At 51.3% G+C, this 27,630-nt stretch overlaps 3 protein-coding genes and 1 pseudogene across 3 annotated transcripts in view; 1 reads left to right on the top strand and 3 right to left on the bottom strand.

The window, feature by feature from the left end:
• The window catches only part of UBAP2 (ubiquitin associated protein 2), a 113,405-nt gene that overhangs the window by 66,559 nt on the left and 19,216 nt on the right, over nucleotides 1-27,630 (top strand). Inside the window, 6 exon segments of the mRNA XM_042804735.1 lie at nucleotides 1,155-1,194; nucleotides 4,996-5,179; nucleotides 7,675-7,741; nucleotides 9,084-9,279; nucleotides 10,515-10,606; nucleotides 11,496-11,543. Of these exon segments, the coding sequence (XP_042660669.1) occupies nucleotides 1,155-1,194; nucleotides 4,996-5,179; nucleotides 7,675-7,741; nucleotides 9,084-9,279; nucleotides 10,515-10,606; nucleotides 11,496-11,543 (627 nt within the window).
• On the bottom strand, nucleotides 13,709-15,057 carry LOC122154645 (annotated as a pseudogene).
• LOC122154644 (interferon-like) lies at nucleotides 21,317-22,095 on the bottom strand. The gene has a single exon (XM_042804733.1). The coding sequence runs from the start codon at nucleotides 22,093-22,095 to the stop codon at nucleotides 21,355-21,357; it is 741 nt and encodes a 246-aa protein (XP_042660667.1). The 3' UTR covers nucleotides 21,317-21,354.
• On the bottom strand, nucleotides 26,813-27,423 carry LOC122154646 (interferon-like). Its single transcript, XM_042804734.1, has one exon. It carries the CDS (start codon nucleotides 27,421-27,423, stop codon nucleotides 26,848-26,850), a length of 576 nt encoding a protein of 191 aa, XP_042660668.1. The 3' UTR covers nucleotides 26,813-26,847.

Genomic DNA, 27,630 nt, shown 5'->3' with positions numbered 1-27,630 from the left:
TGAAAAAAGTGAAATATTCTTATCCATGTTAGGCTTGTATTATCCTGCTACGTTAATACTTCTAACCAAGCCAAGTGTATTTTTTGATTCCCAAGATAACAATGTTAATGGTTTTCACTTTTCCTATTGTGCAGCCATTTTTGGCCATACTGTATTTGGGCTCTAAGAGCCTCTGATTTTATGGGTTTTATCATTTTAAATTGCTGTTTGGCTTGCTTTCTTAGTAACACTAAACTTTCTAGTTGAGTTTTTATCCTGAAGCGTAGCTTTTAAAAAAGGAACTATCTCTGTACCTAAATAACTCATGGTATTTTGCCATAACTTGACAGTTTTTATCCAAAAGTATATTATTTATTAAATTTATATGGCATCTAGCAAATTGATCCCAAACTGTTTGTGCCCTCTCCAGCATTACTCTTCTGTTGGATTTAAACACCAGTGAGAATTAGTTTCATGTCTTATTTTAAAAAGCAGAGGGAGAGGTCTTATCTAGGATGGAGATTCAAAAGCACCTACTGTCTTTGTATATGGAATATAGGTTTGTTTTAAGAAAAATTAATTTATTAAATGTTTAAGGAACTTGTGAGAGTTTGTAAGTTTATTTACTTCTGGCCTTTGTTATGTAATGGCTCAGTCATACTTGTCTTCTGCACTAGCTCGTATGTACTGGTGAGGATCAAGCATAGACTATCCACTTCTGTACTCCAGCGTTATCCAAAAAACAACTGGTGCTTCTCAAGTCTTATCTTTCAATGGGAAAAAATTGGCGTCTCTGTGTAACTTGGATAGTTAAAATTGTGAGTTGCATTAGATCAAAAGCACAACCGTTTCCTATATGTTAATGCAATTCTTTCTTTCATATCGGTGTGAACCTGAAGTTTATGTTATATACAGTACATGGGAAGGTCTCCGGCTGATGGGTGTAGTATGGGCAGTGTATGGGATTCTGTATGTTCAGGACATCTTGCACTTGAGACAACTATTATGTGGTTTTATTAAAGGCAGTAAAAAAGTTAATTTTCTGCCATTTTTTTTGTCTTTCAGTTTAGAATGAATATAGAATTTTGCATGAAGCATGTTCGACGTGTGATTCAGTCAGAAAATGTAACATACCTCTAAAATGATTTATTCATTCATTTTTCCTTTGTTTACAGAACGGGCACAGTGGTCTTAGAACACAGGCAACTCTTGACAGTAAGTTTACAAAGCTTGATTGTGCACAGAACTTTGTGACCTTTTCTTATTACTTACTCTGTGCCCAACTGTAGCAGTGACATCTGCTTTAAGGCTTTATATTGTTCTCCCTGATTAGTTTTTGGCTGACCTGTTTGAGTTTATTTTCTACTTGCATAGGATACACTGCTTGGTTCTTGATTAAAACTGAAGTGTGAAAGCAGCCCTGTTAAATATACAAACCTAACATTCTCAGAGAAGCTTCTTTGCTGCTGCTTTTTCTTTTGAATTTAAATGAAATTATTTAATATAAAATTAAAGTGAAATATAAAATTATAAATGAATATAAAATTTGTTAGCAATTCTTTCAATTCTCATTTAGGAAGCTGCGAGTAGCATTTAGCTGTAATGAAAAAAAGTCACACTCTTTGAATGCACCTCACTGGGTATAGTGCTACTTACACCCTGTTATAAGCCTGTGAGGCATAAGGGTGACTCACAAGCTCCCTCTGCTGAGTACCGTGCTGTCTTGCAGCAGAATAACAGTAAGTGCTGGCTCTGTTACAGGTGTTACTGTTATCTTCATCTTTGCCTGTTTCTAATGTGGTATTTTATGTTTAGCACCCCTACATCTCTCTTCTTGGAGTTAAAATAAAGTTTAGTGTTTACTTTTCTGACCTTTATGTGCTGCTCTGTGGAAATTTTCAAGGGTATCAGTTTGAATTAACATCTTTTGGAATTCCAGCACTTCAATTTTAGGTCTGTCCTCCTCTTAAGCATCTCTTTGGGTAGATCATGAGGGGAGCAACCTTTTTATTTCTTTTTTTTTTTTTTTTTTTTTTTAATACTTCTAAGTAGAAAGTAGTTGAGTGTTCAGACCTGTAAACAGTGTTTTGTTAGTGCCGCATTCAATTTAAATAGGCAGGACGAATGTGTATGCCCGAAGAGCTAACGCTCAAAAGATGGTTATATATAAAAACAACTTTTCAAGTGGAAAACGTTCTTACTCTCCTGTACCGAATTAATATAAAATTTGTGAAATTCACTACAGGACTTGTCTTTCTGCTATGGAAAACAAAGATCTGAGAATTCCTAGTATTTTTGTAGTTATTCTGTAATTGCTTTTTTGTCTCCTTTTCTATGCCAGTTCTCTTTTGAGAACACTTTTTTTTTTTTTGTGTATCTCAAGCACATACGCTGGAATCAGTCTTATTCCAGGTGTCTGTTTCATGCATCCAAACAATTTTGAAATTCTCTTAACTTCTGAAAGTACTGACCTTTTCCCATCTGTATGTGCTGGTAGTATTCTTAGTTGTTCGTCTCTCACCTTTGCTGTTATCATTTAATAGTATCTCATGCTGTTAAACCTGAAGTTCAAAACATGACAGTTGTGTTATAATTCCAACCATCCTACTTGTCTCCTGGCTTTCTTTGTCTTACGCATCATGTTCAGGCATCTTGTAAGGGGTCTTAATGAAGATGTTGATTCTGTCCCTTGTGTTGAGGATCTCTACTTTTACTTCAAGAAGGGAGCCCTGCTCTAAATGTATTTAGAGCTGTAAATGTTATTTACTTATTTTTATATGAATCTTGCCAGGAGGTATCAGGTGATACAGTTGCCTCCTTCATAACTATGTTTCTGTTTATCACTTGAATTTACTTCTCTGTTGTCAGTTACCCTCATACTTATTGCCAAGGCCAAGACCTCTTGATTGCTGTTCACACAGCACCCAATCCAGCAAATGGACTTGGGTCTTTTAGTGAGGAAACCAAACCAATTATGTGAACAAACTGTGATGCGTAACTTCCAAGTGTGTATCTGACTTTTGGTGACCATTCTAAAACTCTTCACATGCATTGCACAAGTTAGTGCTGATCCACTGGACAGTGGTCTCTGGTGTGGTATGGAAGCAAGGCCCCACAGAAGGGAGGGCTCAGCTCTCTTTCTGAGTATTATTGGTGGGTGAGTGCCTCTAATTCTTTGTTATCTTTGCAGGACAAGAGAAGAGTATAGAAACATCTGGGAATTATGTTGAGCAGTAGAGTTTTAGTGTCTTACTGCACTATAGTGACCTTTTGGAAAGGCACATCTCTGATGAAAAATTTTGCTCTGTGTAGCCTATATTAAATAAATACTTTGTTTTCTAGTTCAAATTAAATAACTCAGTATTTGACAACCTGTCGTGGTTTAGGCCTGATTGACAGCCAACCACAATGCAGCACCTCTCTCTCCCTTCCCCTCCGGCAATGAGAAGGGACAGAGAGCCAGGCTTAGGGTTCAAGATAGGACTGGGATGGGGGAAAATCCCCCTTTTATGATCACGAGGAAAAGGCAGACTCGTTAGGGGAAGAAAAAAAGACATACATTTATTACAGACACTAACAGCACATAAGAGAGTGAGACAGTGAGAAGCATTGCCACATCTTGAGAACACCTTCCAGCCACCCCTCCCTTCTTCCCGGGCTCAGTTCTGTTCCCGGTATCTCTACCTCCTCCCCCAGTGGCGCAGGGGCAGGGAATGGGGGGTGCAGTCAGTGCTGCCACTTCCTTCATCTTCGGTGAGGGGAGTGTCCGAAACTTGTTACCGCCTGATCCATCGTGGTCCCCCTCTCACAGCAGCCAGTCCTCCACAAACCTTCTCCAACATGAGTTCCTCCCATGGGCCGCAGCGTTCCCCACACTGCTCCGTCATGGGTCACTAACTTTTCTCCGACTGGATTCCCTCCCACGGCTGCAGCCCTTCCCGAGCTGCTCCGGCGTGGGACTCCCCCGCGTGCTGCAATCCTCCCAGCGCTGAATTACAGCAGCGGGGCTGCCTTTTCCCACGAGACCCCCGTGCTGCTTCGGGCACAGAACCTTGATCAGCCGAGCAGGAACAACAGGCCATAAATCAATGTCTGCTCCACTGCAGATCTTCATGGGTGGCAGGGGGGGCCGCCCTGCCGTCTCCCCACAGGATACAGGGGGGTCTCTGCTCCGGCACACCTCCCCCCTCCTTTCTTCCTCCGTTCCTCCACTGACCTTGGTGTTCATGCAGCTGCAGCAACTCCTCCTCACAAGTCCGACTGCCCGTCACCACGTCCCTTCTTAAATACGTTATCGCAGAGGCGCAGCCGATTGGCTCAATTTCCCAAACAGAAGTGGAGCTGACGTGGAGCTGGGGGAGCTTTGAGAAGCTTCTCACAGGGGGCCGCCCCTATAGCCCCCTCCCCTGCCACCAAAAAACTCCACCACTCACTCAACCCAGGACACAACCTTTTAACCATTAAAAATGCTAAATGCTATGCTCAAACATGGCCTCCTGTTGTAGCTTCTTTTATTCTACTGCGTTATGCCTTTGACTGGATACTCCAAACTGATAAAGTATATGTGCCCTTGTACTGAGTGATCTCAGTCTTCATTATCAAAAGTGCTGTGTAGGTAAAGGAGCTGTAGGTAAAAGTAGATTTGTACAGTGCCTTGAAAAGTGCAGATGACTTCTGTTTGCAGAACCAAATGCAAGCAATTTTAAAATGAGGATTCATTTATGAGCAAAAGCTAGTAATCTGGAGTGAGAGGTGAAGTGCAGAAGACTGTAGTTCACTACATGTAGCAGTGACAATTATAAGTCTGTTGTAGGTGAAGAGCTTAAAGGTAAAAAATGATAGCTCTGTTACAGTTTGAATTTTCCTTAATAGCCAGATTGTTTGATTGTGTTACTGGTTCTTAATGGTCAGATTTGTGTAAACCAGGGGGAGAATACTACTGTGTTCCTGAATCCAGGCTGGGATATCAGGTGTGCTGGAATTTGCCTTTGAATGCCTCTTTTTAACTTGTTGCAGCTACTCCATCAGTTCCAGCACCTAAGACAGAGCCTTCTCCCTCACTGCCTTCTGCTGGTTCTCTGCCTAGCGTGGCATCCACTACTGCTTCGCTTCTCCCTTCAGCATCACAGCACACAGCAACGTTGCCCAGCTTGCCTCAGTCCAGTGATTTGGCCAGCAGCTCACTTTCCCAGTTAAGCAGGTACAGTAGGAGTTGTACTGAAAGCGGTTCAGTTTTGGGGAGAGGGCAAACAGGAGGGTGATTGTGTATGGGGCTGTCAGACACCAGGGTCCCCTTTTCTGACATTAACTAGAATTAGGAGAAAGATTCAGAAGAGACTAGGCTGTTTCTGACAGCGAAGTATGAGCTATGGGCTGCCTCTTAATGATAGAGCAGCTGCTGCCCTCAAGTTTTCATGGTATATGAACAACTTTGTGTTTCAATGTGCTCATAATTGAGTCATGTCAGCTGAATTCATTCCCCCAATTTGTTTTTTCTACTATGTCCACAGTGCCTGCTGTTTGTTTAGTGTCATATGTTTCAAATCATTGTTTAACAGTTTTACTTCCTGGCTAATTTTGAAATATTGTAGTTTCACTTACATTTGAATTTCTTAAAATTAAAAACCAGAAATAATTCCACAGGGGAAGTGTGTGGTTTTTATATGCTTCCTTAAGACACTTTGAAATACCAGATCAGTGTTCCTGGAAATACATTCAGCACAGCTTAGCTCACTTACACTGTCTGATTTTCTCAGTGTTGCTTAACTTGAGCTTCATCCTCAGGCAGGTGACATCCTGAAGGAATACTGGTTGGGTTATACTTTTTATAATTACCTTGGTATTATATTTGCTAATGTAAGAAACTAATCTGATGGGTTACCATTTTTTTTTTCCTTGCTTCACAGCTAGGACACGGTTGCTTCTCTAGTAATACATTAGTGTTTTATGTTGAATAAAATGGCAAATATGCCAAATAACAAGAGTTATTCCATTCACGTTAGAAACATCATCTCCCCACATTTGTTTGCAGAAAATCTGTGTACATTGGTGGAAATTTTAGTTGGAGGTTTGATGCTGTTGGGCAGGTACCAAATGCTGTGAAAAGATGATTTGTGACTTCCAAGCATGTCTGACTTGATTGTGCTAGCAGCTTTTGTTGGTCAGATGGTGAATTAAGGCTTATTAGAAGATGTGGGAGAGTGAGCGAAGGAGTGGTTTAAAACTGTATGTTGGGCTGAACTATTTTTCCTTGCTGCCTGAAGTGGTGTCATTGTAATTCCTGCAGATGCGGAACAGTTTTAAGGAACTGAAGTAAAAATAATCTATGAAACTGCTGAGATTTATTCTGGTCCCACACCTCAAAGTGCTGCCAGAAGTGTTTGCCCTTAGGGCTTATAATTTAGCCTGCAGCTTTGTTATGAAAACTGCTGTATTTTCTTGTGCCTATTTCCATAGAGAACACTAAAATATTTGTTATGGTCAGAATCTCTCTTGCTTCCAGTTTCACATGAGGGGAGGGGCTTTTTGAGAACCAAACCATACATGTTTTTATGGCTTTATTTTGTTTGCCTTTGTTCAGTGTTCATTATGTTTATTGCATACCGTATGGTAAGTTATGTTCTTGACCTCAGATGTAAGGTATAACTTTTGTCAGTGTAAATGTTTGAGAACCAGTTTCGGTCACCTTTCGGGGAGACATTTAAATGTCTTTGGGTTATAGATGACTGTTGGTGCCACTGTTACTGCCAAAAGTTTACAGGCCTGGTCAGCTATGAAAAAAAGGTGGTGCCAAAGGAGAGTTGCTTTCTAAAATGACATTACCTGCAGATGTTTTTCATCAGGGGGTTCTTTGTTTTCGTATTTTACAGTGTGTGTATAAAACTGAACTGATAGTTCTGATTCATCCGATTCATCTTTTCAAAGAGGGAATGGGTTTTGGAGGAGTGTAGTGGTATGAAACAGCCTTGATTAAAGCACCAGATTCTGTAGAAGTATGGCTAATTTTGAGGCTTTCACGGATGTTCTTCTTTTGTCCTTTTTTTTGAGCTCTGTCTTTTGAGGGTGTATTGGGGCTTTTGGCAGAGTTATGGGGCAAGTACCCTGCAGTTCTAATTGGTTGAACTAATGTCATGTAGATAAAAATGCGAGAAATACCATAGTGAGTCAAACCAAAGCACTGCCTCACCTAATAAATTAATACTGGTGCCCTGTGGCAGGCAGAAGCAGTTGCTAAGAGAAAGAATGAGAAACAAGCCATGTGTTATGTGAACCTTCTTCTGGTTTTGAACTTATGTCTCTTGGAGTCAATGCTACATAATTCCTGAAGCAACTATTGTTTTTCTGAAAATAAATTGATAAATACAAATGAATGGTGTTTTAGATGTTTTTTGTTAGTAATAGCTGTCTTTGTACTTCAATTTTTTCCATTAAAAGTTAGCAGGATATTAGTTAGTGGAAAAAAGGCCCCTAGGGGTGTTTGTATATGTCTGTGTGTATGTTTATACACACACAACCCTACAGACAATTTTTTCTTTAATATCCTACTGTGTGTATATGTGTAATTTTTATTATTTAATATCCTACTGTCTGCTCTGTGATTGTATATTTATATACGTGCATATAAACATACATCTAGATATTAAAAACAGTTATAGGAAAAAACAGTTTTATTAATTCTTTGTGATTTCTTTCTAGCTCCCTTTCCAATCATCAGAGCAGCCTCTCTCCTGCCTCAGTGTTGTCTTCAAGCACTTCATATGCAGTAAGTCCTATTTGCATTTCAACAGGTGTTTGATTTACAGTCATTTTATCTGATGATTAAGACCCTCTCCTAAAGGTCGTTGTGTCCTGGTACACTAAGAACTGAAACAAGAGCCTTATCGTGAGGAAGAAGGACTGCCAGCCCTCTAGTGGTAAAAATAGTCTTTACCACTTGTGATTTGTACTAGATCAGGAATAGCTATTGCAGAGGCTTGCCAGTCACACAAATAATGCAGAGGAAGTTTTTGTGTCAGCAAGGGGGGATTGAATTAAGAAATATTTAATTGTAACAAATGTACTACAAATAATAAAAAAATATTTAGAAGCGGCTGTCTTAAAGTGCTCCAAACTGTGGACTGTTAGCAGTCTCCACTGGAGATGTTAGCTGGCGAAATGCAGGTGATGGAATGACACAGGTCATGACAAATGCCTCATGACTGATTTTAGAGTTTACAATGTGGCATTGTTGTCATCTGTGTATTTAATGCGTTTGAGATAACGCGAATGGTAGTGAACATGGTGCTCTAGATGAGGTTGCACAAATGAAAGTCAGAGAGACATTGCCTTGTTCTGTGATGGGGTACTTCTGTACAATCCCAGCTGGAGTGTGTAGATAAGTTACTACTTTTCTTTTTGCCTGTATTTTGGTTTTTTAATGCTCCATCCCTACTGAATATGTAACTTAGACATTCACACTTGTCCAGAATCCTTCTTTTCTGTTGTCAGAGTTGTTTTGGCTTTTGTGTGTTGATGACACTATTTTACAAGTGTGATCAGCTTACAGTTAAAGGCATTGTATTATGCTGGATTCAAACCAGGAACCGCTTTATGCTTATGTGTTCCTGTAACACATCTGGTCTGCGTATCAGTTTACTACATTGACTCTGTTGTGGGGCATATTGACTCTGCTGTGTTTTAATCTCTTAAATTCCACTAGTGTATTGAGGAAATCACTGCAGCAGTGTCCTGTTTTTGAAAACAAGTACTGTCTTTTGGAAAAATACAGGAGTATATTTAACGTAATGAGTACTAGCTTAAAGGAGTATACAAGCAAAGGGCAAGAAATAATGCAATGGAGTGGCATTTGAGTTTCTGTGGTATCACTTTATGATGATATAGCTGTTTAAATTTAACTGTCATGTAATCATTTTCTCTGAAAACTTAAAGATCACAAGCATGCTACTTATTTGCTTGCTTGGTGTATAGATAATGCATATTTTTTGCATGTGCTGCTGTTACTTAAAAGATTGTTGAGGGATTTTTGATATTTTTTTTTTCCCCTCAGCATCTTCCACTGTGGTTTATTTGCTTTGTGATCTTCATTCTTTTTGTCTTCTTTCTAGCACACTAGTGTTGAGAACACAACTTCGCTTCAGCCCTCAACAACCTTTTCAACTGCTTCAACCTCAGCCACTAGCACCACCTCTTCGGTTGTCAGCATGGCAAGCAGTATGAACACTACAGACAGCCTTGGCCTGAGCGTTGCCAGTGTGTCTATACCAGCTGCTACCACACGGGCAGCTCCCTTAGTGTCTTCAGGTTCGCAATATTAACAGATAATGTGGATAGACAGAGGACTTCAGTCAGCGGGGCTGTCAGTTGAGCATCTCACCAGCCACAACTATGCTTGACTGGCATTTTCAGCATGCTTTCTTTGCTGTCTTATAAAATAAAGTTGCTGGTTTTGTATATTTGAAATATTTGTTAGGGTGTTGTGTGGCATTTATATAGCACACTACGTCCCCAAAGAGCTTTATAAATAGACACCAGGGAAGTTTTGGAAGTTTTGGACTAGGAGATTCACCCAGTTTGCATTCCAGGTTGTGATTGGCTCTTGGCTGTGAGTTCACATTAGCTCTAATGTCAGTCTTTTCTGTGACTTCAATTCATTTGACAGTATCAAAATATACTGCAGTGTCCTCATTATTATATGCCACATCCCTACTGCCACATCTAGAGAAAGGAAAAAAGGTGTCTGATGTCTGGGTCATTCCATAGCAAATAGCACTTCAGAAAAAGGGTCCACAGAGAGAGAAGGTGGGGAGGCTTCTCACACTGCAGTGGGAGCAGTGTGAAATTCTCTATTGCTTCTCTAATCAACCTGAACTGCAAAAAGGAAATCCTGTGGAGGGTACTGAATGATTTAAATATTAAGATCAAACTCTTATAGAAGGATTTCTCATTTCTTATTCCCGTACCTTGTAAATGAAGTGTCTGATGACTGGCCAAAGCACATTTTTTCCACTTTTGTGCTTCCTAGCACTGCTTCATGGAGGCAACTGAAACTTTTAATCTTCTCTTTGCTATTCTCAGCTGCAATAAGTCACTCACAAAAAGTATGCTGGCAACATTCAGTGCTTTCAAGTCTACTGCTGGCGATAATGGGGAATGTGTTGACAGAGCAGAAAATGAAAGGAGAGCATTTGCTCCCTTAGATGGAAAACAATGCCTGAATTTTGCCTTCAGGGGAGGACTGAGGAAAGAAGTTTCTGTAATTCTTGTAATCCTCTTGGTCAAAGTAAATGACAAAATCAGACTGATCTCCGATGGGACTGTTCTCAGCCTTAAATAGTCTGTGATTCCCCTTTCTTGACACACGGTTAAACCCTTGGTCTATTTTGAGCATTTTGATCAGCCAGCACAAAATTCTTCAGCGTAGTTCTGCTCTTCACAAGATATTTGCAGCCACCAGGGCTTGTGAGCTGTCTTGTCTCAATGCTGAAGCCCTTTCTTTTCTAAAGGCTTGTTAAAGTGTCTGTATTTTGACTTTACAGGCAAAGCTCCCCCAAACCTGCCCCAAGGTGTACCGCCCTTGTTGCATAACCAGTATATTGTGGGACCTGGAGGACTTCTGCCTGCCTACCCAGTAAGCAATTTAATTGTTTCTGTACTTGATTGCTTAACCCTTGGTGCAAGTGGGCCCTCCAGACCTGCTGCTGTCTATGCCAAGGCATCTCAGTTGGCACATGTTGCAACCGGAATTTTTGTTCCAAATGCTGCTGAATATATTAAATATATTCAGTGGGGGTTTAGTGTTGATAGTATACTGCAGAACTGTTGGTACAGACCTAATGTGGCTGCTGTTGAAGCTAAATATGCTTGTTACTATGGTTTTCAGTGGTATCAGGTTTTAGGCCCTTTGAGAAAAACTAGTCTCACTCAGGTTTGTTACTGGAGTAGATTTATTATAGCAATGGTTGAAATGTGGTATGTGTTCGTCTGTCACACTTTGAAAGACTACACATGGCTTTTTGATGTCTGAGCAGGATCAACATATTTTTGGTTATCTGTTTTTTGAATCAGAAACTTTAATCATATTTCTGTATCACACTAAATGTGAGGGGATATGGTAGGTTGCTTTGTGGTCCTAGTCATCAGACTTTCAGTACTGTTACTCTCAGAAGTAATGATTGCAGCAAAAGTGGTGGCTGCTCTTACTCCCAAATCTGAATGCCCTATAGATTTTTCACAAGTTGATGAATGTTGCACCTATGAAAAGAGTATTGAAGATGGGACAGTCAAACTCTCCTCAGAGGGCTGCTGTCACCAAGAAACACCGTCAGTGACAAGCTATTTTAAGCTTAGCCCTGCCAGCCTTAAAATGCTACAGTGCACCACGATGGCACAATGCAACATGTATCTGTATACCTTGAAAATACAGTGGGCCTAGGTCAAACTCTGTTTAAAGCCTGAAATTGGTCAGCGTCAGAGAAAAGTATTATAATGATGTTGTATTTTAATCTGTCTTTAAGCAGATTTATGGTTATGATGATCTCCAGATGCTTCAATCTAGGCTACCGATGGTAAGTAAATGACTTTGTTTGTTTAATTTTAAACAAGTTCATTTAATAGTGATTAAAAGCTTATCCTTATGTTCTGTATTCTGTCTGTTTAAACATCCATAAACAGTTTCTCTAGGTGGTGTAAATCGATGTAGAGGAACTGTTACGTTGTGCATTTGCCCATCTGCAAATTCTGTAAATACCAGCAAGTGTACTCTGTGCTTTTGAGTGGACAAGTTTTTACGTGTAGTAGCAACACTATGACATCTTGTCAAATCTAGGTGAAATCTGAGCGTGAATGCTTTCTTTTACCAAGAGGGAGGGTTGAACAGCAAGTTCACACACAGGCAGCCAGTAGGTGCATCTGAAAGGTTTTGGAGGTGGTCATAGCTAGAGATGTTTGCATATGCATCATGGCAACAAATGCAGGTGAGCTGCAGGAGGGAGAGTTCATTAAATTTTCTTCCTTCCCTGGATCCAGAATGTAAATGATGCGTGGTAGACACTGAGCTTTCCGACAGATTCACAAAGAGCCTCGGCTAAGATTGCAGAAGGGTAAAGAATTTTGTTTTCAGAAATCCGGGATAAGGACTTATGAGAGAAAGTTTGGTAGTATGTAACTGAGAAAAGTCATAGAATGAAGTGATGCACTGTATCGGTAGAGACAGAGCAGTGAGCAGTTATCTGGAAAAGAAGTATCACTGGATGAATGCCATAATTAAAGGAGGAAGTCAGTATCAGGTTTTCCGTATGGAGTCTGGGGGCAGCCAGAGTCAGATACTCAAAGGTGAGTACAGGGATGTCCCAGACAAAACCCTGACCAGCTGCACATCCTGGATTAAAAAAAAAAAAAAAGTTGAGTGTATTAATGACAATTTTAACTACCTGATAAAGGCCTGATCCTTGCAATAATTGCCAACTGAAATGAGTGAGATAATTTCCAGATCAGCAAAATGACAAAATATTTGCAGTTCTGGGACCAGAAGAGATGTGGTGTAGTGGGTAGACCCTGGCTGGATGCCAGGTGCCTGCCAAGTTGTTCTGCACTCCACCTCCTCAGCTGGACAAGGGAAAGAAAAAAATAGAGTGAAAGGCTTGTAGGTCAAGAAAAAGACAGGGGGAGATCATTTACCAATTACAGTCATGTAAAAAAAAAAAAAAGACCTGAGGAAACTAATACAATTTATTACCAACCAAATCGGAGTAGGATAATGAGAAATAAAAATAAATTTTAAAAACACTTGACAGCCCCTGCCCTTGAGTCTTCCTGGATTCAGTTTCACTCCTCATTTTCGTACCTCCTCCTCGCCAGCAGTGCAGGGGGATGGTGAATGGCAGCTGTGGTCAGTTCATCACACATTGTCTCTGCCACTCCTTCCTCCTCAGCGGGAGGACTCATCTCCCTCTTCCCCTGCTCCAGCACAGGGTCCCTCCCACAGCAGACAGTCCTCCACGAACTTCTCCAGTGTGGGTCCTTTCCACAGTCTGCAGCTCTTCACGAACTGCTCCAGCCTGGGTCCCTCCCACAGGGTGCAGCCCTACAGGAGCACACTGCTCCAGCCTGGGACCCTCACGGGGTCACAGCTCCTGCCAGCAAACCCGCTCCAGCATGAGCTTCTCTCTCCATGGGGCCACCGGTCCTGCCAGGAGCCTGTTCCAGCGTGGGCTTCCCAGAGGCTCACAGTCTCCTTTGCTCATCCACCTACCCTGGCATGGGGTCCTCTCTGCACTGCAGGTGGACATCTGCTCCACCATGGACCTCTGTGGGCTGCAGGGCACGGCCTGCCTCACCATGGGCTTCATGGTGCTCGCTATGGGCTTCATGTAGCGGGGCAGGTCCCCATGGCCACTGGTGTGTGAGCACAGGCAGGAGCATCCTGGGCCAGTTGTGGTGGCTGTAGGCGAGCAAGGAGCAGTCTTGGGCATCTGCTGTGTTTTCAGAGGCTTTCTGGTGTTTCTTGGGTGGGGTGGGTAGCCCTGGACTGCTGTTGCTTGTCCAAATCTCTGCATGCCTTGGTGCGTCCGCTCCTTGCCCCTTTGAGTTGCATGCACCTTGTTTACGCCACCCTGCGTGGTCCCAGGCGGTGCTGCGGCACTGCTGAATGCTTGTTTGTGAGGAGGTGGTGGTTTGGAGGTGGCTTTCATGTCTTGTCAGTGGGAGGGGGTTGGGAAGGGAGAGAGTGGGTGGTGGGAGAGAAGTGCGCGGGGCAGGCATCGTGTCCTCTGGGCACGTGTGCTCTGGAGGTCTGGCATCAGCAGGAGATGCCCGTGGGCTTGAAGGACCATTGTGGGTCCCCAGAGGGACCCGCTGTCCGGAGCCTTCGACTGGGACGTGGGGCACTGGTGGAACGGGCTGCAGGAGGGAGGCTCACCCCTGCCTGCCTGCAGAGACCCTGGTTTTGCCTGTCAGGTACACGCATGGTGAACACCTCTTTTCTTTTTCCTTTGTTTTTGCCTTTGCGAAAAGTCTTTCTTTCCAACAAGTGAATGAATAAATAAAGATGCAAATTTTTAAATTAATGGCTGGCTAAATAAATGAATAAATGAACGCACAAGCAAACAACTAAATAGAGTTTTGTGATCAATAGTCATTGGCGTAAGAGTCCCGCAGTGTCCATGGGGGCCTTCCCCTCCACCGGGGGAGGTCACAGGCTGGACGGGCTAGATCACACGGTGGGTAAGAAATACCAGCCCTCTCCCCAGACCCTCGCAGCTGTCGGTAAGCATGCAGCACCGCAGTTTCCTCCTCCTCCCTTTCCAGCGAGGCTGTGGCCCTGATGCAGGGGTGCGGGCCCTTGCCGCGGTCATGCCCGTTTCCCCGTCGGTGCGGGCTGCTGGCTGGCAGAGGTGTGAGCAGTGCTGAGCAATCCCAGCCCGGGCTGCTGCCGCCTCTGCTCGATACGCGGCTGCCAGCGCTGGGTGGGGCTGGACCTCTGGTGCAGGTGGGCTGGGTGGGGGGCAGGAGCGTCTTGGCTCGTCATTTGCCGGATCAGTGTGCCCACCTGTAGAAACCAGGCGCGAGCCTGGAGGCAGACGCGGTCCCAGGCGCAGGCGCTGTGGTTGTGGGTGCGGAGGAAGTGTTGGATGTCGCTGAAGTGTTTGCTGATGGTGAGCGGCAGGTTGCGGGGCCCTTGGGCTTGGGCGAGCGTGGCGCTGCCTGTGAGGCATTGCTCCAGGCGGTGGATGTGGTGCTGGAGGTTGTTGAGGAGGCGGTGGCGTGCGTCGTCGTCCCAGTGTTGGGGGGTGCTGGGGCTGCTGAGGGTGTGGAAGAGGTGCTGGAGGATGCGTAGGGCGGTGTCGGCGGCTTGCTGTGGGCGGTGGGTGTGGAGGAGGGTGTCGGGGAAGGCGGGCGGGTGCGGGTGGTGGCAGGGCTGTGGCGGGCTGGGAGCCACGGCCTGGAGGAGCTGGAGGCTGTCCCAGGGGAAGGTGGCGTGGCGGGGCCGCAGGCGAGGGCGGTGGCGAGAGGCGGCCGGAGGAGCAGGAGCGCCGGGGCGGCAGGGCGCAGGCGGGGCTGTGGGGCTGCGGGCGCAGGCATGGTGGGGCTGTGGGTGCCGCGTGGGGGGGTGCTGGGCAGGGGGAGGGTGCGGCGTGGTGGCGGTGCGGGTGGGCGCTGTGCTTGGAGTGCTGCCGGCCGGGCGGCTTTATGTGGTGCCGCGGGCGGCTTTGCCTTCCGGGCTTTGTGGTGGCAGCGAGTTTCCGGCTGTGGCTTTCGGTTTTGGCTGTTGGCTGCGGTGGTCTTGGGGAAGTGCGTTGTTGGAGTGGGAGATGCGAAAGCGGCGGGACAGAGCCCTCGGCGGGAGGTGTGTGAGGGTTTCCCTGTGGGCGGCAGGCAGGGCGAGCTGTGGTGGCTGTCTGGTGCAGCTGAAGTTTCCCTTCCTGCCTGCGTGTGTTTCGGGGCTGCGCTGCCCTGGCGTTGGCTGTGGTGTGTTTTCCTTTGGCTTGTGGCTGGCCTGGGTTGTCATCGTAGCTGGTCTTTCCTTTTCGCGTTGGGCAGGGTGGTGAAGTGATGTCAGTGGGGCGAGCGTGGGGAGCCCCCGGTGCAGCAGCGAGGGCCTGGGGGGGTGGCTGTGGGGGTGGGCACGTGAGTCCTGGGTGTGCTCGTGGCTGGAGCTGCCCTGGCTCCTGTGTTGGAAGCGGATGGGAGCGGGGAGGACAGGCGGGAGGGAGGGAATGGGGAGGAAGGAAGCGGAAGAAGTTTGGCTGCTGGTGGTGCTGCTGGGGCGCGGGGTCCCCAGCTGCGGTGCCGTGCGCGTGGTCCCGGAGCCGGGGCCTCCTTGTGTTTTGTCTGCCTCCTTGCCTCCTGAGGCGGCTGGAGAAGCAAGGAAGGAGGGATTGGCTGTGAGCTGGGGGATTGTAGAGCCCCGGAGGCAGGAGGAGGAGGAACGGGAGGTTGCCACGTCTGAGCGTCGTGGTTTGAGCCTCATCGGCAGCCTAACACTCCTCAGCCACTCTCTGCCCTTCATTCTGGCAATGAGAAGGGACAGATGAGCCAGGCTTGGGGTTGGAGATAGGACCGGGAGGGGCTAGATCACCCACTGTGGTCACGAGCAAAAGGCAGGCTTGTTAGGGGAAGGGAAAAAAACCATCCATTTATTAGAGACACTGACAACCCTTAACAGAGTACGGCAGTGAGAAGCACTGCCAGATCTTGAGAACGCCTTCCCCCCAAGCCTCCCTTCTTCCTGGGCTCAGCTCTGCTCCCGATATGTCTCCGTCGTCCCCCAACAGCAGAGGGGCAGGGAATGGGGGGTGCAGTCAGCGCTGCCACTTCGTCTGTCTTCGGTGGGAGGAACTTCGGGAACTCGTTCCCCCTGCTCCGTCGTGGTCCCCCTCTCACAGGAGACAGTCCTCCACAAACATGCTTTGACGTAAGTCCCTCCGAGAGGCCGCAACATTTCCCTACATGGCTCCGGCGTTGGTCACCAACTTTCTCCAACTGGAGTCCCTCCCACGGGCTACGGCCCTTCCCGAGCTGTTCCGGCGTGGGACACTCCCGCACGCTGGAGTCCTCCCAGCGCTGAACTACAACAGCGGGTCTCCCTTTTCCCACAAGACCCCAGGCTCCTTCAGGCACAGCACCTTGATCACCCAGGCGACAAACACAGGCCATCCATCAGTGCCTGCTCCACCGTAGATCTTCCTGGGTGGGAGGGGGGACCGCCCTGCCGTCGGACCACGGGATGCAGGGGGGTCTCTGCTCCGGCACACCTGCCCCCTCCTTTCTTCCTGCGTTCCTCCGCTGACCTTGGTGTTCACGCAGCTGCCGCAACTCCTCCTCGCGAGTCCGACTCCCCCTTCACCACATCCCTTCTTCAATACGTTACCGCAGAGGCGCAGCTGACTGGCTCAGTTTTGGTGCCGAGGTGGAGCTGCCTTGGAGGCGGGGGAGCTTCGAGAAGCTTCTCCCAGGGGCCTCCCCTATAGCCCCCTGCCCTATATCCCCCTCCCCTGTTACCAGAAACCCCCAGGACTCGGTCAAACCCAAGACACTGATGTTTTCGGGTGCCTTCCAGCAGCGCTGGCGGGAGTGAGGCGTCGCCGAGGTTCCTGCGGGCTTTGGGAGCCGGGGAAGGGCGTGTGGTGGTGGGAGGGCGGTGTCGGGCTGGGAGCCGTGCTCTCGTCGGTCCCCGTTGTGTTGGTGGGTGTGTTAGCGGTCCCAATGGCGAATAGACCTTATCTACACAAAGCAGATAAGCCGGCACTTCTTTATCCCAGCGCTGGGGAGCACGGGGGATAGCTCCACCAAAGGCCTGTTCACCAACAGGTACAGAGCGCAACGTATTGCTGCTCTTTTTCAGCAGAGTCATGGTTCCATAAGGTGAACAAACCTCGTAACGTTTCGTTTGCCTTCAGGAATGATAAGAATTGGCTCTAATACCTCACCTTACCTGTGTTCCTGTTCTACAGAAATCATTGGTGGTCTTTACGGATTGATGTGGATAGAATGAGGGGAGGGTAATGATGAGCATATTCATGGTGTTTCCTGGAAATCATTATCTTTATGTGGTGCCGCGGGCGGCTTTGCCTTCCGGGCTTTGTGGTGGCAGCAAGTTTCCGGCTGTGGTTTTCGGTTTTGGCTGTTGGCTGCGGTGGTCTTGGGGAAGTGCGTTGGTGGGGTGCCCCTGTGTGGCGAGTGTGTTGGCGATGTTTTGCTGTGGCTGTTCTGGGGGGATTTTAGTTTGGGGGTTCATCGTTTGCACTGCTTCTTTAGGGGATGCGGAATCTCTGGCACACGACGGGTGGCACAGTTACGTTGTTGCTGTGTGGTTTTGGTGTGGTTTTTCCTTTCTCTGCTTGGCTAGCGGTTAGGACTGTTTCGCTGAATTTCCCTTTCTGACGAAATCTCTTTTCCTTATCTAATTCTCCAGCCTTGGGTTTGCGTTTTTTACGTTGGGTACGTTTTTCGCTTTGCTTTTTATGAATAAATCCTTTCTGTTTAGATTTTTGGACATTTGTTAAATGATGTATTCTTTGGAATCTCCGAAGCTTTCTAAGTGCAGGTGGCCCTTGAGGAGGTTTCTGTGGTTGTCAGTATTTGAACGTTGAATTTTTCCTTATGAGGATGCTACAGTCTCTTTGCTACCTTTTCTTCGGTTTGATCCTCATTGTGATGGGGGTTAAGAAGTCTTTTCTAAGCTGATGCTTGTTTAACAATGAAGGAGGTGCAGCCAAAACTTCTTTTCAGATCTGAATGTATTTGGCATTTTTGCTAGTCGAGCAGTTTGTTGTGACTACACTCTCATTGTGCCACGGAGAAGAAAATACCCTCTCGAATCAGTTCTCTTTTTCAAATGTCCAGTGTTTGCCTGGTAAAATGCTTATGTCTTCCGTTACGCTCCCATACTACTGGAACTTTTCAGTTCCTCTCTTTTTTTTTCTTTTTTAGTCTTCGCTCTTTGTACAACAGTTCTTTCCATTTCTAAAGTTCTTTTCCCAAGACGAGTTTTGCTCTGGACGTCCCAAGTGCTAGCTGGTACTGAGGGTCCGTGGTGTCAGGAGGCTGCTGAGAGCCTTGTCCAGTGATGCCTTTGGATATACCTTCAGGAACGGACATCTCGCCACCTCCCCGCTGCCTCTTGTGGTGTTGTATCTGTCGCCTTCCTGGTAGAGTCAGTCATAGTGTGTTTAGTCTTCCTAGTGTGAATTGCCTGTGTTGCGGCTTGTGTCGTTCCCTGTCCTCCTCCGGTTTTCTGCCTGAGGTGGGTTTGCCTCTTCAGCCACCTCAGAGAAGACAGAGAGCAAATGAGGCTCCCCTGCCTGGTGTCACAGGGTATTTCTGTTTGGAAGGAACGTGAGGAGGTGTCGTGGTTTAGGCCTGATTGGCAGCCATCCACAACGCAGCAGCTCTGTCTCCCTTCCCCTCCAGCAATGAGAAGGGACAGAGAGCCAGGCTTGGGGTTCAAGATAGGACTGGGACGGGGGAATATCCCTTTTTTATGATCACGAGCAAAAGGCAGACTCGTTAGGGGAAGAAAAAAACCCCATACATTTATTACAGACAGTAACAACACATAACAGAGTAAGGCAGTGAGAAGCATTGCCACAGCTTGAAAACACCTTCCCCCCACCCCTCCGTTCTTCCCGGGCTCAGCTCTGCTCCCGATATCTCTACCTCCTCCCCCAGTGGCGCAGGGGCAGGGAATGGGGGGTGCAGTCAGTACTGCCACTTCCTTCATCTTCAGTGATGGGAGTGTCCAAAACTTGTTCCCCCTGATCCGTCATGGTCCCCCTCTCACAGGAGACAGTCCTCCACAAACTTTCTCCGACTTGAATTCCTCCCACGGGCCGCAGCGTTCCCCACACTGCTCCGTCATGGGTCACTAACTTCCTCCGACTGGATTCCCTCCCACGGCTGCAGCCCTTCCCGAGCTGCTCTGGCGTGGGACACCCCCGCATGCTGCAATCCTCCCAGCACTGAATTACAGCAGCGGGGCTGCCTTTTCCCATGAGACCCCGGCCTTCTTTGGGCACTGAACGTTGATCATGCGAGCAGGAGCAACAAGCCATAAATCAGTGTCTGCTCCACCGTAGTTCTTCCTGGGTGGCAGGGGGGGCTGCCCTGCCATCACCCCACAGGATACAGGGGGGTCTCTGCTCCGGCACACCTCCCCCCTCCTTCCTTCCTCCGTTCCTCCACTGACCTTGGTGTTCACGCAGCTGCAGCAACTCCTCCTCACAAGTCCCACTGCCCGTCACCACGTCCCTTCTTAAATACGTTATCGCAGAGGCGCAGCCCATTGGCTCAATTTCCCAAACAGAAGTGGAGCTGACGTGGAGCTGGGGGAGCTTCGAGAAGCTTCTCACAGGGGGACGCCCCGATAGCCCCCTCCCCTGCCACCAAAAAACTCCAGCACTCACTCAACCCAGGACAGGAGGACTGCAGTGGAAGGTGGAAGTTGCGTTTGGAGGGTTCCTGTTATGGACCTGCCTATGTTGGGTCCCCCTTGTTTCCTCGCTCTCCAGGGCACGCGTAGTGCCCGTTTGTGTTTGCACGGAGCAGTGTCCTTGCAGTGAGGTGGTGGTGGAGGGGGTGTGGCTGAGCAAGGAGAACAAGCTCTTTGTCCCATGCAGGAGCAGGTCGGATCTGCTGAACTTTTATGTTGTCCTGCTCAGACTTAGCTGGGGAGCACAGAGGACCCGGGGCGGGTATTTTTGGGGTGGTGGTTGGAGGGGAAAGCAGTAGCTGATGCTGGTGGTGTGAGGGCAGTTTCCTGTAAGGAGAGGGCTGTGCTGGTGTGGTCTGTGCTGGTTGGTTGGGAGCGTGTTGGATGGTGGTGTTTGGGGGATGTATCTTTTCATTTGCTAAGGATGTGTTGGGGTGAAAAAGGGCTGAGTGAATGAGCTCTGTGTAGCAAGGGAGGTCCCCATGGCCACTGGTGTGTGAGCACAGGCAGGAGCATCCTGGGCCAGTTGTGGTGGCTGTAGGCGAGCAAGGAGCAGTCTTGGGCATGTGCTGTGTTTTCAGAGGCTTTCTGGTGTTTCTTGGGTGGGGTGGGTAGCCCTGGACTGGTGTTGCCTGTCCAAATCTCTGCATGCCTTGGTGCGTCCGCTCCTTGCCCCTTTGAGTTGCATGCACCTTGTTTACGCCACCCTGCGTGGTCCCAGGCGGTGCTGCGGCATTGCTGAGTGCTGGTTTGTGAGGAGGTGGTGGTTTGGAGGTGGCTTTGATGTCTTGTCAGTGGGAGGGGGTTGGGAAGGGGGAGAGTGGGTGGTGGGAGAGAAGTGCGCGGGGCAGGCATCGTGTCCTCTGGGCACGTGTGCCCTGGAGGTCTGGCATCAGCAGGAGATGCCCGTGGGCTTGAAGGACCGTTGTGGGTGCCCAGAGGGACCCGCTGTCCGGAGCCTTCGACTGGGACGTGGGGCACTGGTGGAACGGGCTGCAGGAGGGAGGCTCACCCCTGCCTGCCTGCAGAGACAGAGCCTGGGTTTGCCTGTCAGGTACACGCGTGACGAACACCTCTTTTCTTTTTCCTTCGTTTTTGCTTTTGCGAAAAGTCTTTATTTGCAACGAGTGAATGAATAAATAAAGATGCAAATTTATAAATTAATGGCTGGCTAAATAAATAAATAAATTAACGCAGAAGCAAGCAACTGAATAGAGTTTTGTGATCAGTGGTCATTGGCGTAAGAGTCCCGCAGTGTCCATGGGGGCCTTCCCCTCCAGCGGGGGAGGTCACAGGCTGGACGGGCTAGCTCACACGGTGGGTAAGAAATACCAGCCCTCTCCCCAGAGCCTCGCAGCTGTCAGTAAGCATGCAGCAGCGCAGTTTCCTCGTCCTCCCTTTGCAGCGAGGCTGTGGCCCTGATGCAGGGGTGCGGGCCCTTGCCGCGGTCATGCCCGTTTCCCCGTCGGTGCGGGCTGCTGGCTGGCAGAGGTGTGAGCAGTGCTGAGCAATCCCAGCCCGGGCTGCTGCCGCCTCTGCTCGATACGCGGCTGCCAGCGCTGGGTGGGGCTGGACCTCTGGTGCAGGTGGGCTGGGTGGGGGGCAGGAGCGTCTTGGCTCGTCATTTGCCGGATCAGTGTGCCCACCTGTAGGAACCAGGCGCGAGCCTGGAGGCGGACGCGGTCCCAGGCGCAGGCGCTGTGGTTGTGGGTGCGGAGGAAGTGTTGGATGTCGCTGAAGTGTTTGCTGATGGTGAGCGGCAGGTCGCGGGGCCCTTGGGCTTGGTCGAGCGTGGCGCTGCCTGCGAGGCATTGCTCCAGGCGGTGGATGTGGTGCTGGAGGTTGTTGAGGAGGCGGTGGCGTGCGTCGTGGTCCCAGTGTTGGGGGGTGCTGGGGCTGCTGAGGGTGTGGAAGAGGTGCTGGAGGATGCGTAGGGCGGTGTGGGCGGCTTGCTGTGGGCGGTGGGTGTGGAGGAGGGTGTCGGGGAAGGCGGGCGGGTGCGGGTGGTGGCAGGGCTGTGGCGGGCTGGGAGCCACGGCCTGGAGGAGCTGGAGGCTGTCCCAGGGGAAGGTGGCGTGGCGGGGCCGCAGGTGGTGGCAGGCGAGGGCGGTGGCGAGAGGCGGCAGGAGGAGCAGGAGCGCCGGGGCGGCGGGGCGCAGGCGGGGCTGTGGGGCTGCGGGCGCAGGCATGGTGGGGCTGTGGGTGCCGCGTGGGGGGTGCTGGGCAGGAGGCGGGTGCGGCGTGGTGGCGGTGCGGGTGGGCGCTGTGCTTGGGGTGCTGCCGGCCGGGCGGCTTTATGTGGTGCCGCGGGCGGCTTTGCCTTCCGGGCTTTGTGGTGGCAGCGAGTTTCCGGCTGTGGTTTTCGGTTTTGGCTGTTGGCTGCGGTGGTCTTGGGGAAGTGCGTTGTTGGAGCGGGAGATGCGAAAGCGGCGGGACAGAGCCCTCGGCGGGAGGTGTGTGAGGGTTTCCCTGTGGGCGGCAGGCAGGGCGAGCTGTGGTGGCTGTCTGGTGCAGCTGAAGTTTCCCTTCCTGCCCGCGTGTGTTTCGGGGCTGCGCTGCCCTGGCGTTGGCTGGGGTGTGTTTTCCTTTGGCTTGTGGCTGGCCTGGGTTGTCGTCGTAGCTGGTCTTTCCTTTTGGCGTTGGGCAGGGAGGCGAAGTGATGTCAGTGGGGCGAGCGTGGGGAGCCCCCGGTGCAGCAGCGAGGGCCTGGGGGTGGCTGTGGGGGTGGGCACGTGAGTCCTGGGTGTGCTGGTGGCTGGAGCTGCCCCGGCTCCTGTGTTGGAAGCGGATGGGAGCGGGGAGGACAGGCGGGAGGGAGGGAATGGGGAGGAAGGGAGCGGAAGAAGTTTGGCTGCTGGTGGTGCTGGAGGGGCGCGGGGTCCCCAGCTGCGGTGCCGTGCGCGTGGCCCCGGAGCCGGGGCCTCCTTGAGTTTTGTCTGCCTCCTTGCCTGCTGAGTGGGGTGGAGAAGCAAGGAAGGATGGGTTGGCCGTGAGACGGGGGGGGTAGTAGAGCCCCCTAGGCAGGAGGAGGAGGAACGGGAGGTTGCCATGTCTGAGCGTCGTGGTTGGAGCCTCATCGGCATCCTAACACTCCTCAGCCACTCTCTGCCCTTCATTCTGGCAATGAGAAGGGACAGATGAGCCAGGCTTGGGGTTGGAGATAGGACCGGGAGGGGCTAGATCACCCACTGTGGTCACGAGGAAAAGGCAGGCTCGTTAGGGGAAGGGAAAAAACCCATCCATTTATTAGAGACACTAATAACCCTTAACAGAGTAGGGCAGTGAGAAGCACTGCCAGATCTTGAGAACGCCTTCCCCCCAAGCCTCCCTTCTTCCTGGGCTCAGCTCTGCTCCCCATATGTCTCCGTCGTCCCCCAACAGCAGAGGGGCAGGTAATGGGGGGTGCAGTCAGCGCTGCCACTTTGTCCGTCTTCAGTGGGTGGAGCTTCGGGAACTCATTCCCCCTGCTCCCTCGTGGTCCCCCTCTCACAGGAGACAGTCCTCCACAAACATGCTTTGACGTGAGTCCCTCCGAGAGGCCGCAACATTTCCCTACATGGCTCCGGCGTTGGTCACCAACTTTCTCCAACTGGAGTCCCTCCCACGGGCTACGGCCCTTCCCGAGCTGTTCCAGCGTGGGACACTCCCGCACGCTGGAGTCCTCCCAGCGCTGAACTACAACAGCGGGTCTCCCTTTTCCCACAAGACCCCAGGCTCCTTCAGGCACAGCACCTTGATCACCCAGGCGACAAACACAGGCCATCCATCAGTGCCTGCTCCACCGTAGATCTTCCTGGGTGGCAGGGGGGGCCGCCCTGCCGTCTCCCCACAGGATGCAGGGGGGTCTCTGCTCCGGCACACCTGCCCCCTCCTTTCTTGCTGCGTTCCTCCGCTGACCTTGGTGTTCACGCAGCTGCCGCAACTCCTCCTCGCGAGTCCGACTCCCCCTTCACCACATCCCTTCTTCAATACGTTACCGCAGAGGCGCAGCTGACTGGCTCAGTTTTGGTGCAGAGGTGGAGCTGCCTTGGAGGCGGGGGAGCTTCGAGAAGCTTCTCCCAGGGGGCCTCCCCTATAGCCCCCTCCCCTATATCCCCCTCCCCTGTTACCAGAAACCCCCAGGACTCGGTCAAACCCAAGACACTGATGTTTTCGGGTGCCTTCCAGCAGCGCTGGCGGGAGTGAGGCGTCGCCGAGGTTCCTGCGGGCTTTGGGAGCCGGGGAAGGGCGTGTGGTGGTGGGAGGGCGGTGTCGGGCTGGGAGCCGTGCTCTCGTCGGGCCCCGTTGTGTTGGTGGGTGTGTTAGCGGTCCCAATGGCGAATAGACCTTATCTACACAAAGCAGATAAGCCGGCACTTCTTTATCCCAGCGCTGGGGAGCACGGGAGATAGCTCCACCAAAGTCGTGTTCACCGGCAGGTACAGAGCGCAACGTCTTGCTGCTCTTTTTCAGCAGAGTCATGGTTCCATAAGATGAACAAACCTCGTAAAGTTTTGTTTGCCCTCAGTCATGATGACGGTTGGCTCTCAGTTACCTCACGTTACCTGTGTTCCTGTTCTACAGAAATCATTGGTCATCTTTACAGATTGATTTGGATAGAATGAGGGGAGGGTAATGATGAGCATATTTATGGTGTTTCCTGGAAATCATTATCATATGGAAATGTCTGTATCTCCTGCGTGGTTATGTTGGACGGGGGTCCTCTGGTGGTCGTCGATGCTCTTCCTTCCTCACGGTGGGCGCTGATTGAGCTCCATCCCTCTGCATGCTAATTTTGTCTTTGGCCGATGCTCCTTTCTTCTTTGGCTGGTCTTCCAAACGAAATCCAGTATGTTCTGGTACTGCTCGTTTTGACTCGAGATCCATAAGCAGTGCCCGTTGTTTTAATTCCGAGTCCCTAAAGGTTCGTAGAGTGTTGAAGGCACACGCCATACTAGCTAGCTCTTCGTAAGGGCCTTGGTGTGCTTTACGTTCTCCTAGGTGCTGTGACTCCGTTTTAAACCCAAAATGGTGTTCTAACCTAAAATGAAAAGAATATTCTAGGAGTCAGGCAGTCTTAGTAAGGTAAGTGCCGGAGGTGCTGTGCTTGGGGTGCGGGCCCGTGCGTGGGGATTTGGCGTAGCCAGGGGCCGTCAGTGCCGGCGGTGGGCTGAGGCGGGAGGGGCAGGGCCAGAGCTTGTGCGTGTTGCACTAGAAGAGTTGGTGCTGCGAGGTGTCTTGGAGCAGCGCGGCGAGAGGGTGGTCGTGCGAAATGCCTGAGGCGGGCGGAGGAGCCGAAGTGCGGGTGGCGGCAGCGATGTGTGCCGAGCGTGTCCTTCGTAGGCTGCTGGGGTGGTTTGGGCTGGGAGGGAGCTTGGAAGGTGCTGTGGTGGTGCAGCCCCCCCCGGCAGGAGCAGGGCCCCCTCGTGGAGCAGCTGGGGTCTCTGAGGGCCCCGTCCCAGCTGAGGCTGGACGTGTCTGCGGGGCTGGGGCGTGTGCCAGCTCTCTGGGCAAGGTGCGGCAGCGTTGGAGCACGCTGGTGGGAAGCGATGTCTTCCCGGTGCCCGGCGTGAGCCTGGCCTCTGTTGGTGGGAAGCCATCAGGCCTTGTGCGGTGGGGACAGGCCCTGCGGCAAAGCGTGCGCCCGCCTTCCTTGCAAGCCCCCTTGGAGCCTGGGCAGGCGGCAGGAAGGTCTCTGCGGAGCCTTCTCTTCTCCGGGCCGAAGAAGCGCGAGTCTCTCGGCCCGTGCCTCTGGCGGAGGCGTTGCAACGCTCTGATCCCGCTTGCGGCCCTGCTGGGGAGCAGCTGCGGGAGGCCCGTGTCCTCCTCGCACCGCGGAGCCCAGCTGTCCTGGCTTGGGCTGGAATAGAGTTCACGTTCCTTTTGGCAACCAGAAGATTGCCGTGCTTTGGATTGAGCACGGGGTTTGGCGTGGGAAGAGTGCTGCTAGCACGCTGCTGTTTTCAGCTGCTGCTGAGATTTGAGGGAGTCTCCGAGTCGCGGTGTCCTGCCCGTGCGCGAGTGCACAAGAAGCAGGGAGGGAGCACGGCCAGAGCCCCGGCCACAAACTGGCCAGTGAAATACTCCGTGTCGTGGAACGTCACGCTCAGTGTGGAAAGGAGGGGTGGTGGGGAAGGGGGGGGCTCTCTCTCTCGCTCCCGGGATTGCGATTGCGGGACCTTGGTGTTTGGGGGTGGCTGTCCGGGAACGGGCTGGGGATTGGTCAGCGGGCGGTGGGCGATTGCGCTGCGCGTTGCCCGTTTCTATTTTCTGTTGCTGCCGTTGTTTTCGTTTTATGACCGTTGTGAACCGGCTTCTGTGTCGATGTGCGAGCGTCCCTTTGCCCCTGCGGTTCCCTCCCCCGTTGGCAGGTGGGGGGCGAGGGTGGGCGAGCGGCATTGGGGTGGTTGGCTGCCGAGCGGTGTCCCCGCACGACAGCAGCAGGGACGGTGGAATTGACGGTGGGTGGGATGGAGATGGCGGAAGGTGGGAGATGCTGAGGAGAGCAGGGCCGAAGCGGTGGTTCCGCTGGCGCTGTCTAAAGGGCGGCAGAGGTTTTCCCGGGAGGTTGAGGGCAGCGCCTGCGCGGGGAGGTGGGCGAGAGAAGAGCGGGCGCGGGGTCTGCGGAGCCGCGTTTGGAGCCGGGCTCGCAGGAGGGTGCCCCCCGGGCAGCCCAGGAGCTGGCTGCCGTGCTGGTGAGACGAGAGGCCGCGTGGCGGTTTTTGCAAGAGGTGTTTATTTGGTGTGTAATAAATAGGGGAATAAATAGGTGGGGTCCGTTGTCGGGCCAAAGAGCAGAAGCGTTGTGAGCAGAGGAGGCGGCGTGGGAGGGTGCGGGCTGCGGGCCGTTGTCGCAGCGGGTCTTGCCGTGGGTGAGGGGAGGCGGGCGGGCAGAGGTGGGTCTGGGGCGGTGGTGCCGAAGCGGTGTTGGGGGTGCGTGGGGGCTGTCGGGGGCGGTTGGGCTAATTGGGCATGGTGCGGGTGAGGTTGTGGAGGCGCTGGAACCAGGCGCGAGCCTGGAGGCGGACGCGGTCCCAGGCGCAGGCGCTGTGGTTGTGGGTGCGGAGGAAGTGTTGGATGTCGCTGAAGTGTTTGCTGATGGTGAGCGGCAGGTCGCGGGGCCCTTGGGCTTGGTCGAGCGTGGCGCTGCCTGCGAGGCATTGCTCCAGGCGGTGGATGTGGTGCTGGAGGTTGCTGAGGAGGCGGTGGCGTGCGTCGTGGTCCCAGTGTTGGGGGGTGCTGGGGCTGCTGAGGGTGTGGAAGAGGTGCTGGAGGATGCGTAGGGCGGTGTGGGCGGCTTGCTGTGGGCGGTGGGTGTGGAGGAGGGTGTCGGGGAAGGCGGGCGGGTGCGGGTGGTGGCAGGGCTGTGGCGGGCTGGGAGCCACGGCCTGGAGGAGCTGGAGGCTGTCCCAGGGGAAGGTGGCGTGGCGGGGCCGCAGGTGGTGGCAGGCGAGGGCGGTGGCGAGAGGCGGCAGGAGGAGCAGGAGCGCCGGGGCGGCGGGGCGCAGGCGGGGCTGTGGGGCTGCGGGCGCAGGCATGGTGGGGCTGTGGGTGCTGCGTGGGGGGTGCTGGGCAGGAGGCGGGTGCGGCGTGGTGGCGGTGCGGGTGGGCGCTGTGCTTGGGGTGCTGCCGGCCGGGCGGCTTTATGTGGTGCCGCGGGCGGCTTTGCCTTCCGGGCTTTGTGGTGGCAGCGAGTTTCCGGCTGTGGTTTTCGGTTTTGGCTGTTGGCTGCGGTGGTCTTGGGG

The sequence above is a fragment of the Tyto alba genome, unplaced genomic scaffold (genome assembly GCF_018691265.1).
Source record: "Tyto alba isolate M040663 unplaced genomic scaffold, T.alba_DEE_v4.0 Super-Scaffold_42, whole genome shotgun sequence".
NCBI classification, from domain to species: Eukaryota; Metazoa; Chordata; class Aves; order Strigiformes; family Tytonidae; genus Tyto; species Tyto alba.
This window is presented reverse-complemented; position numbering and strand designations above follow the sequence as displayed.

What these genes read in the sequence shown, in the direction of transcription:
- LOC122154644 (XM_042804733.1), bottom strand. Translation starts at nt 22,095, where the DNA reads ATGCCTGCGCCCGCAGCCCCACAGCCCCGCCTGCGCCCCGCCGCCCCG.
- LOC122154646 (XM_042804734.1), bottom strand. Translation starts at nt 27,423, where the DNA reads ATGCCTGCGCCCGCAGCCCCACAGCCCCGCCTGCGCCCCGCCGCCCCG.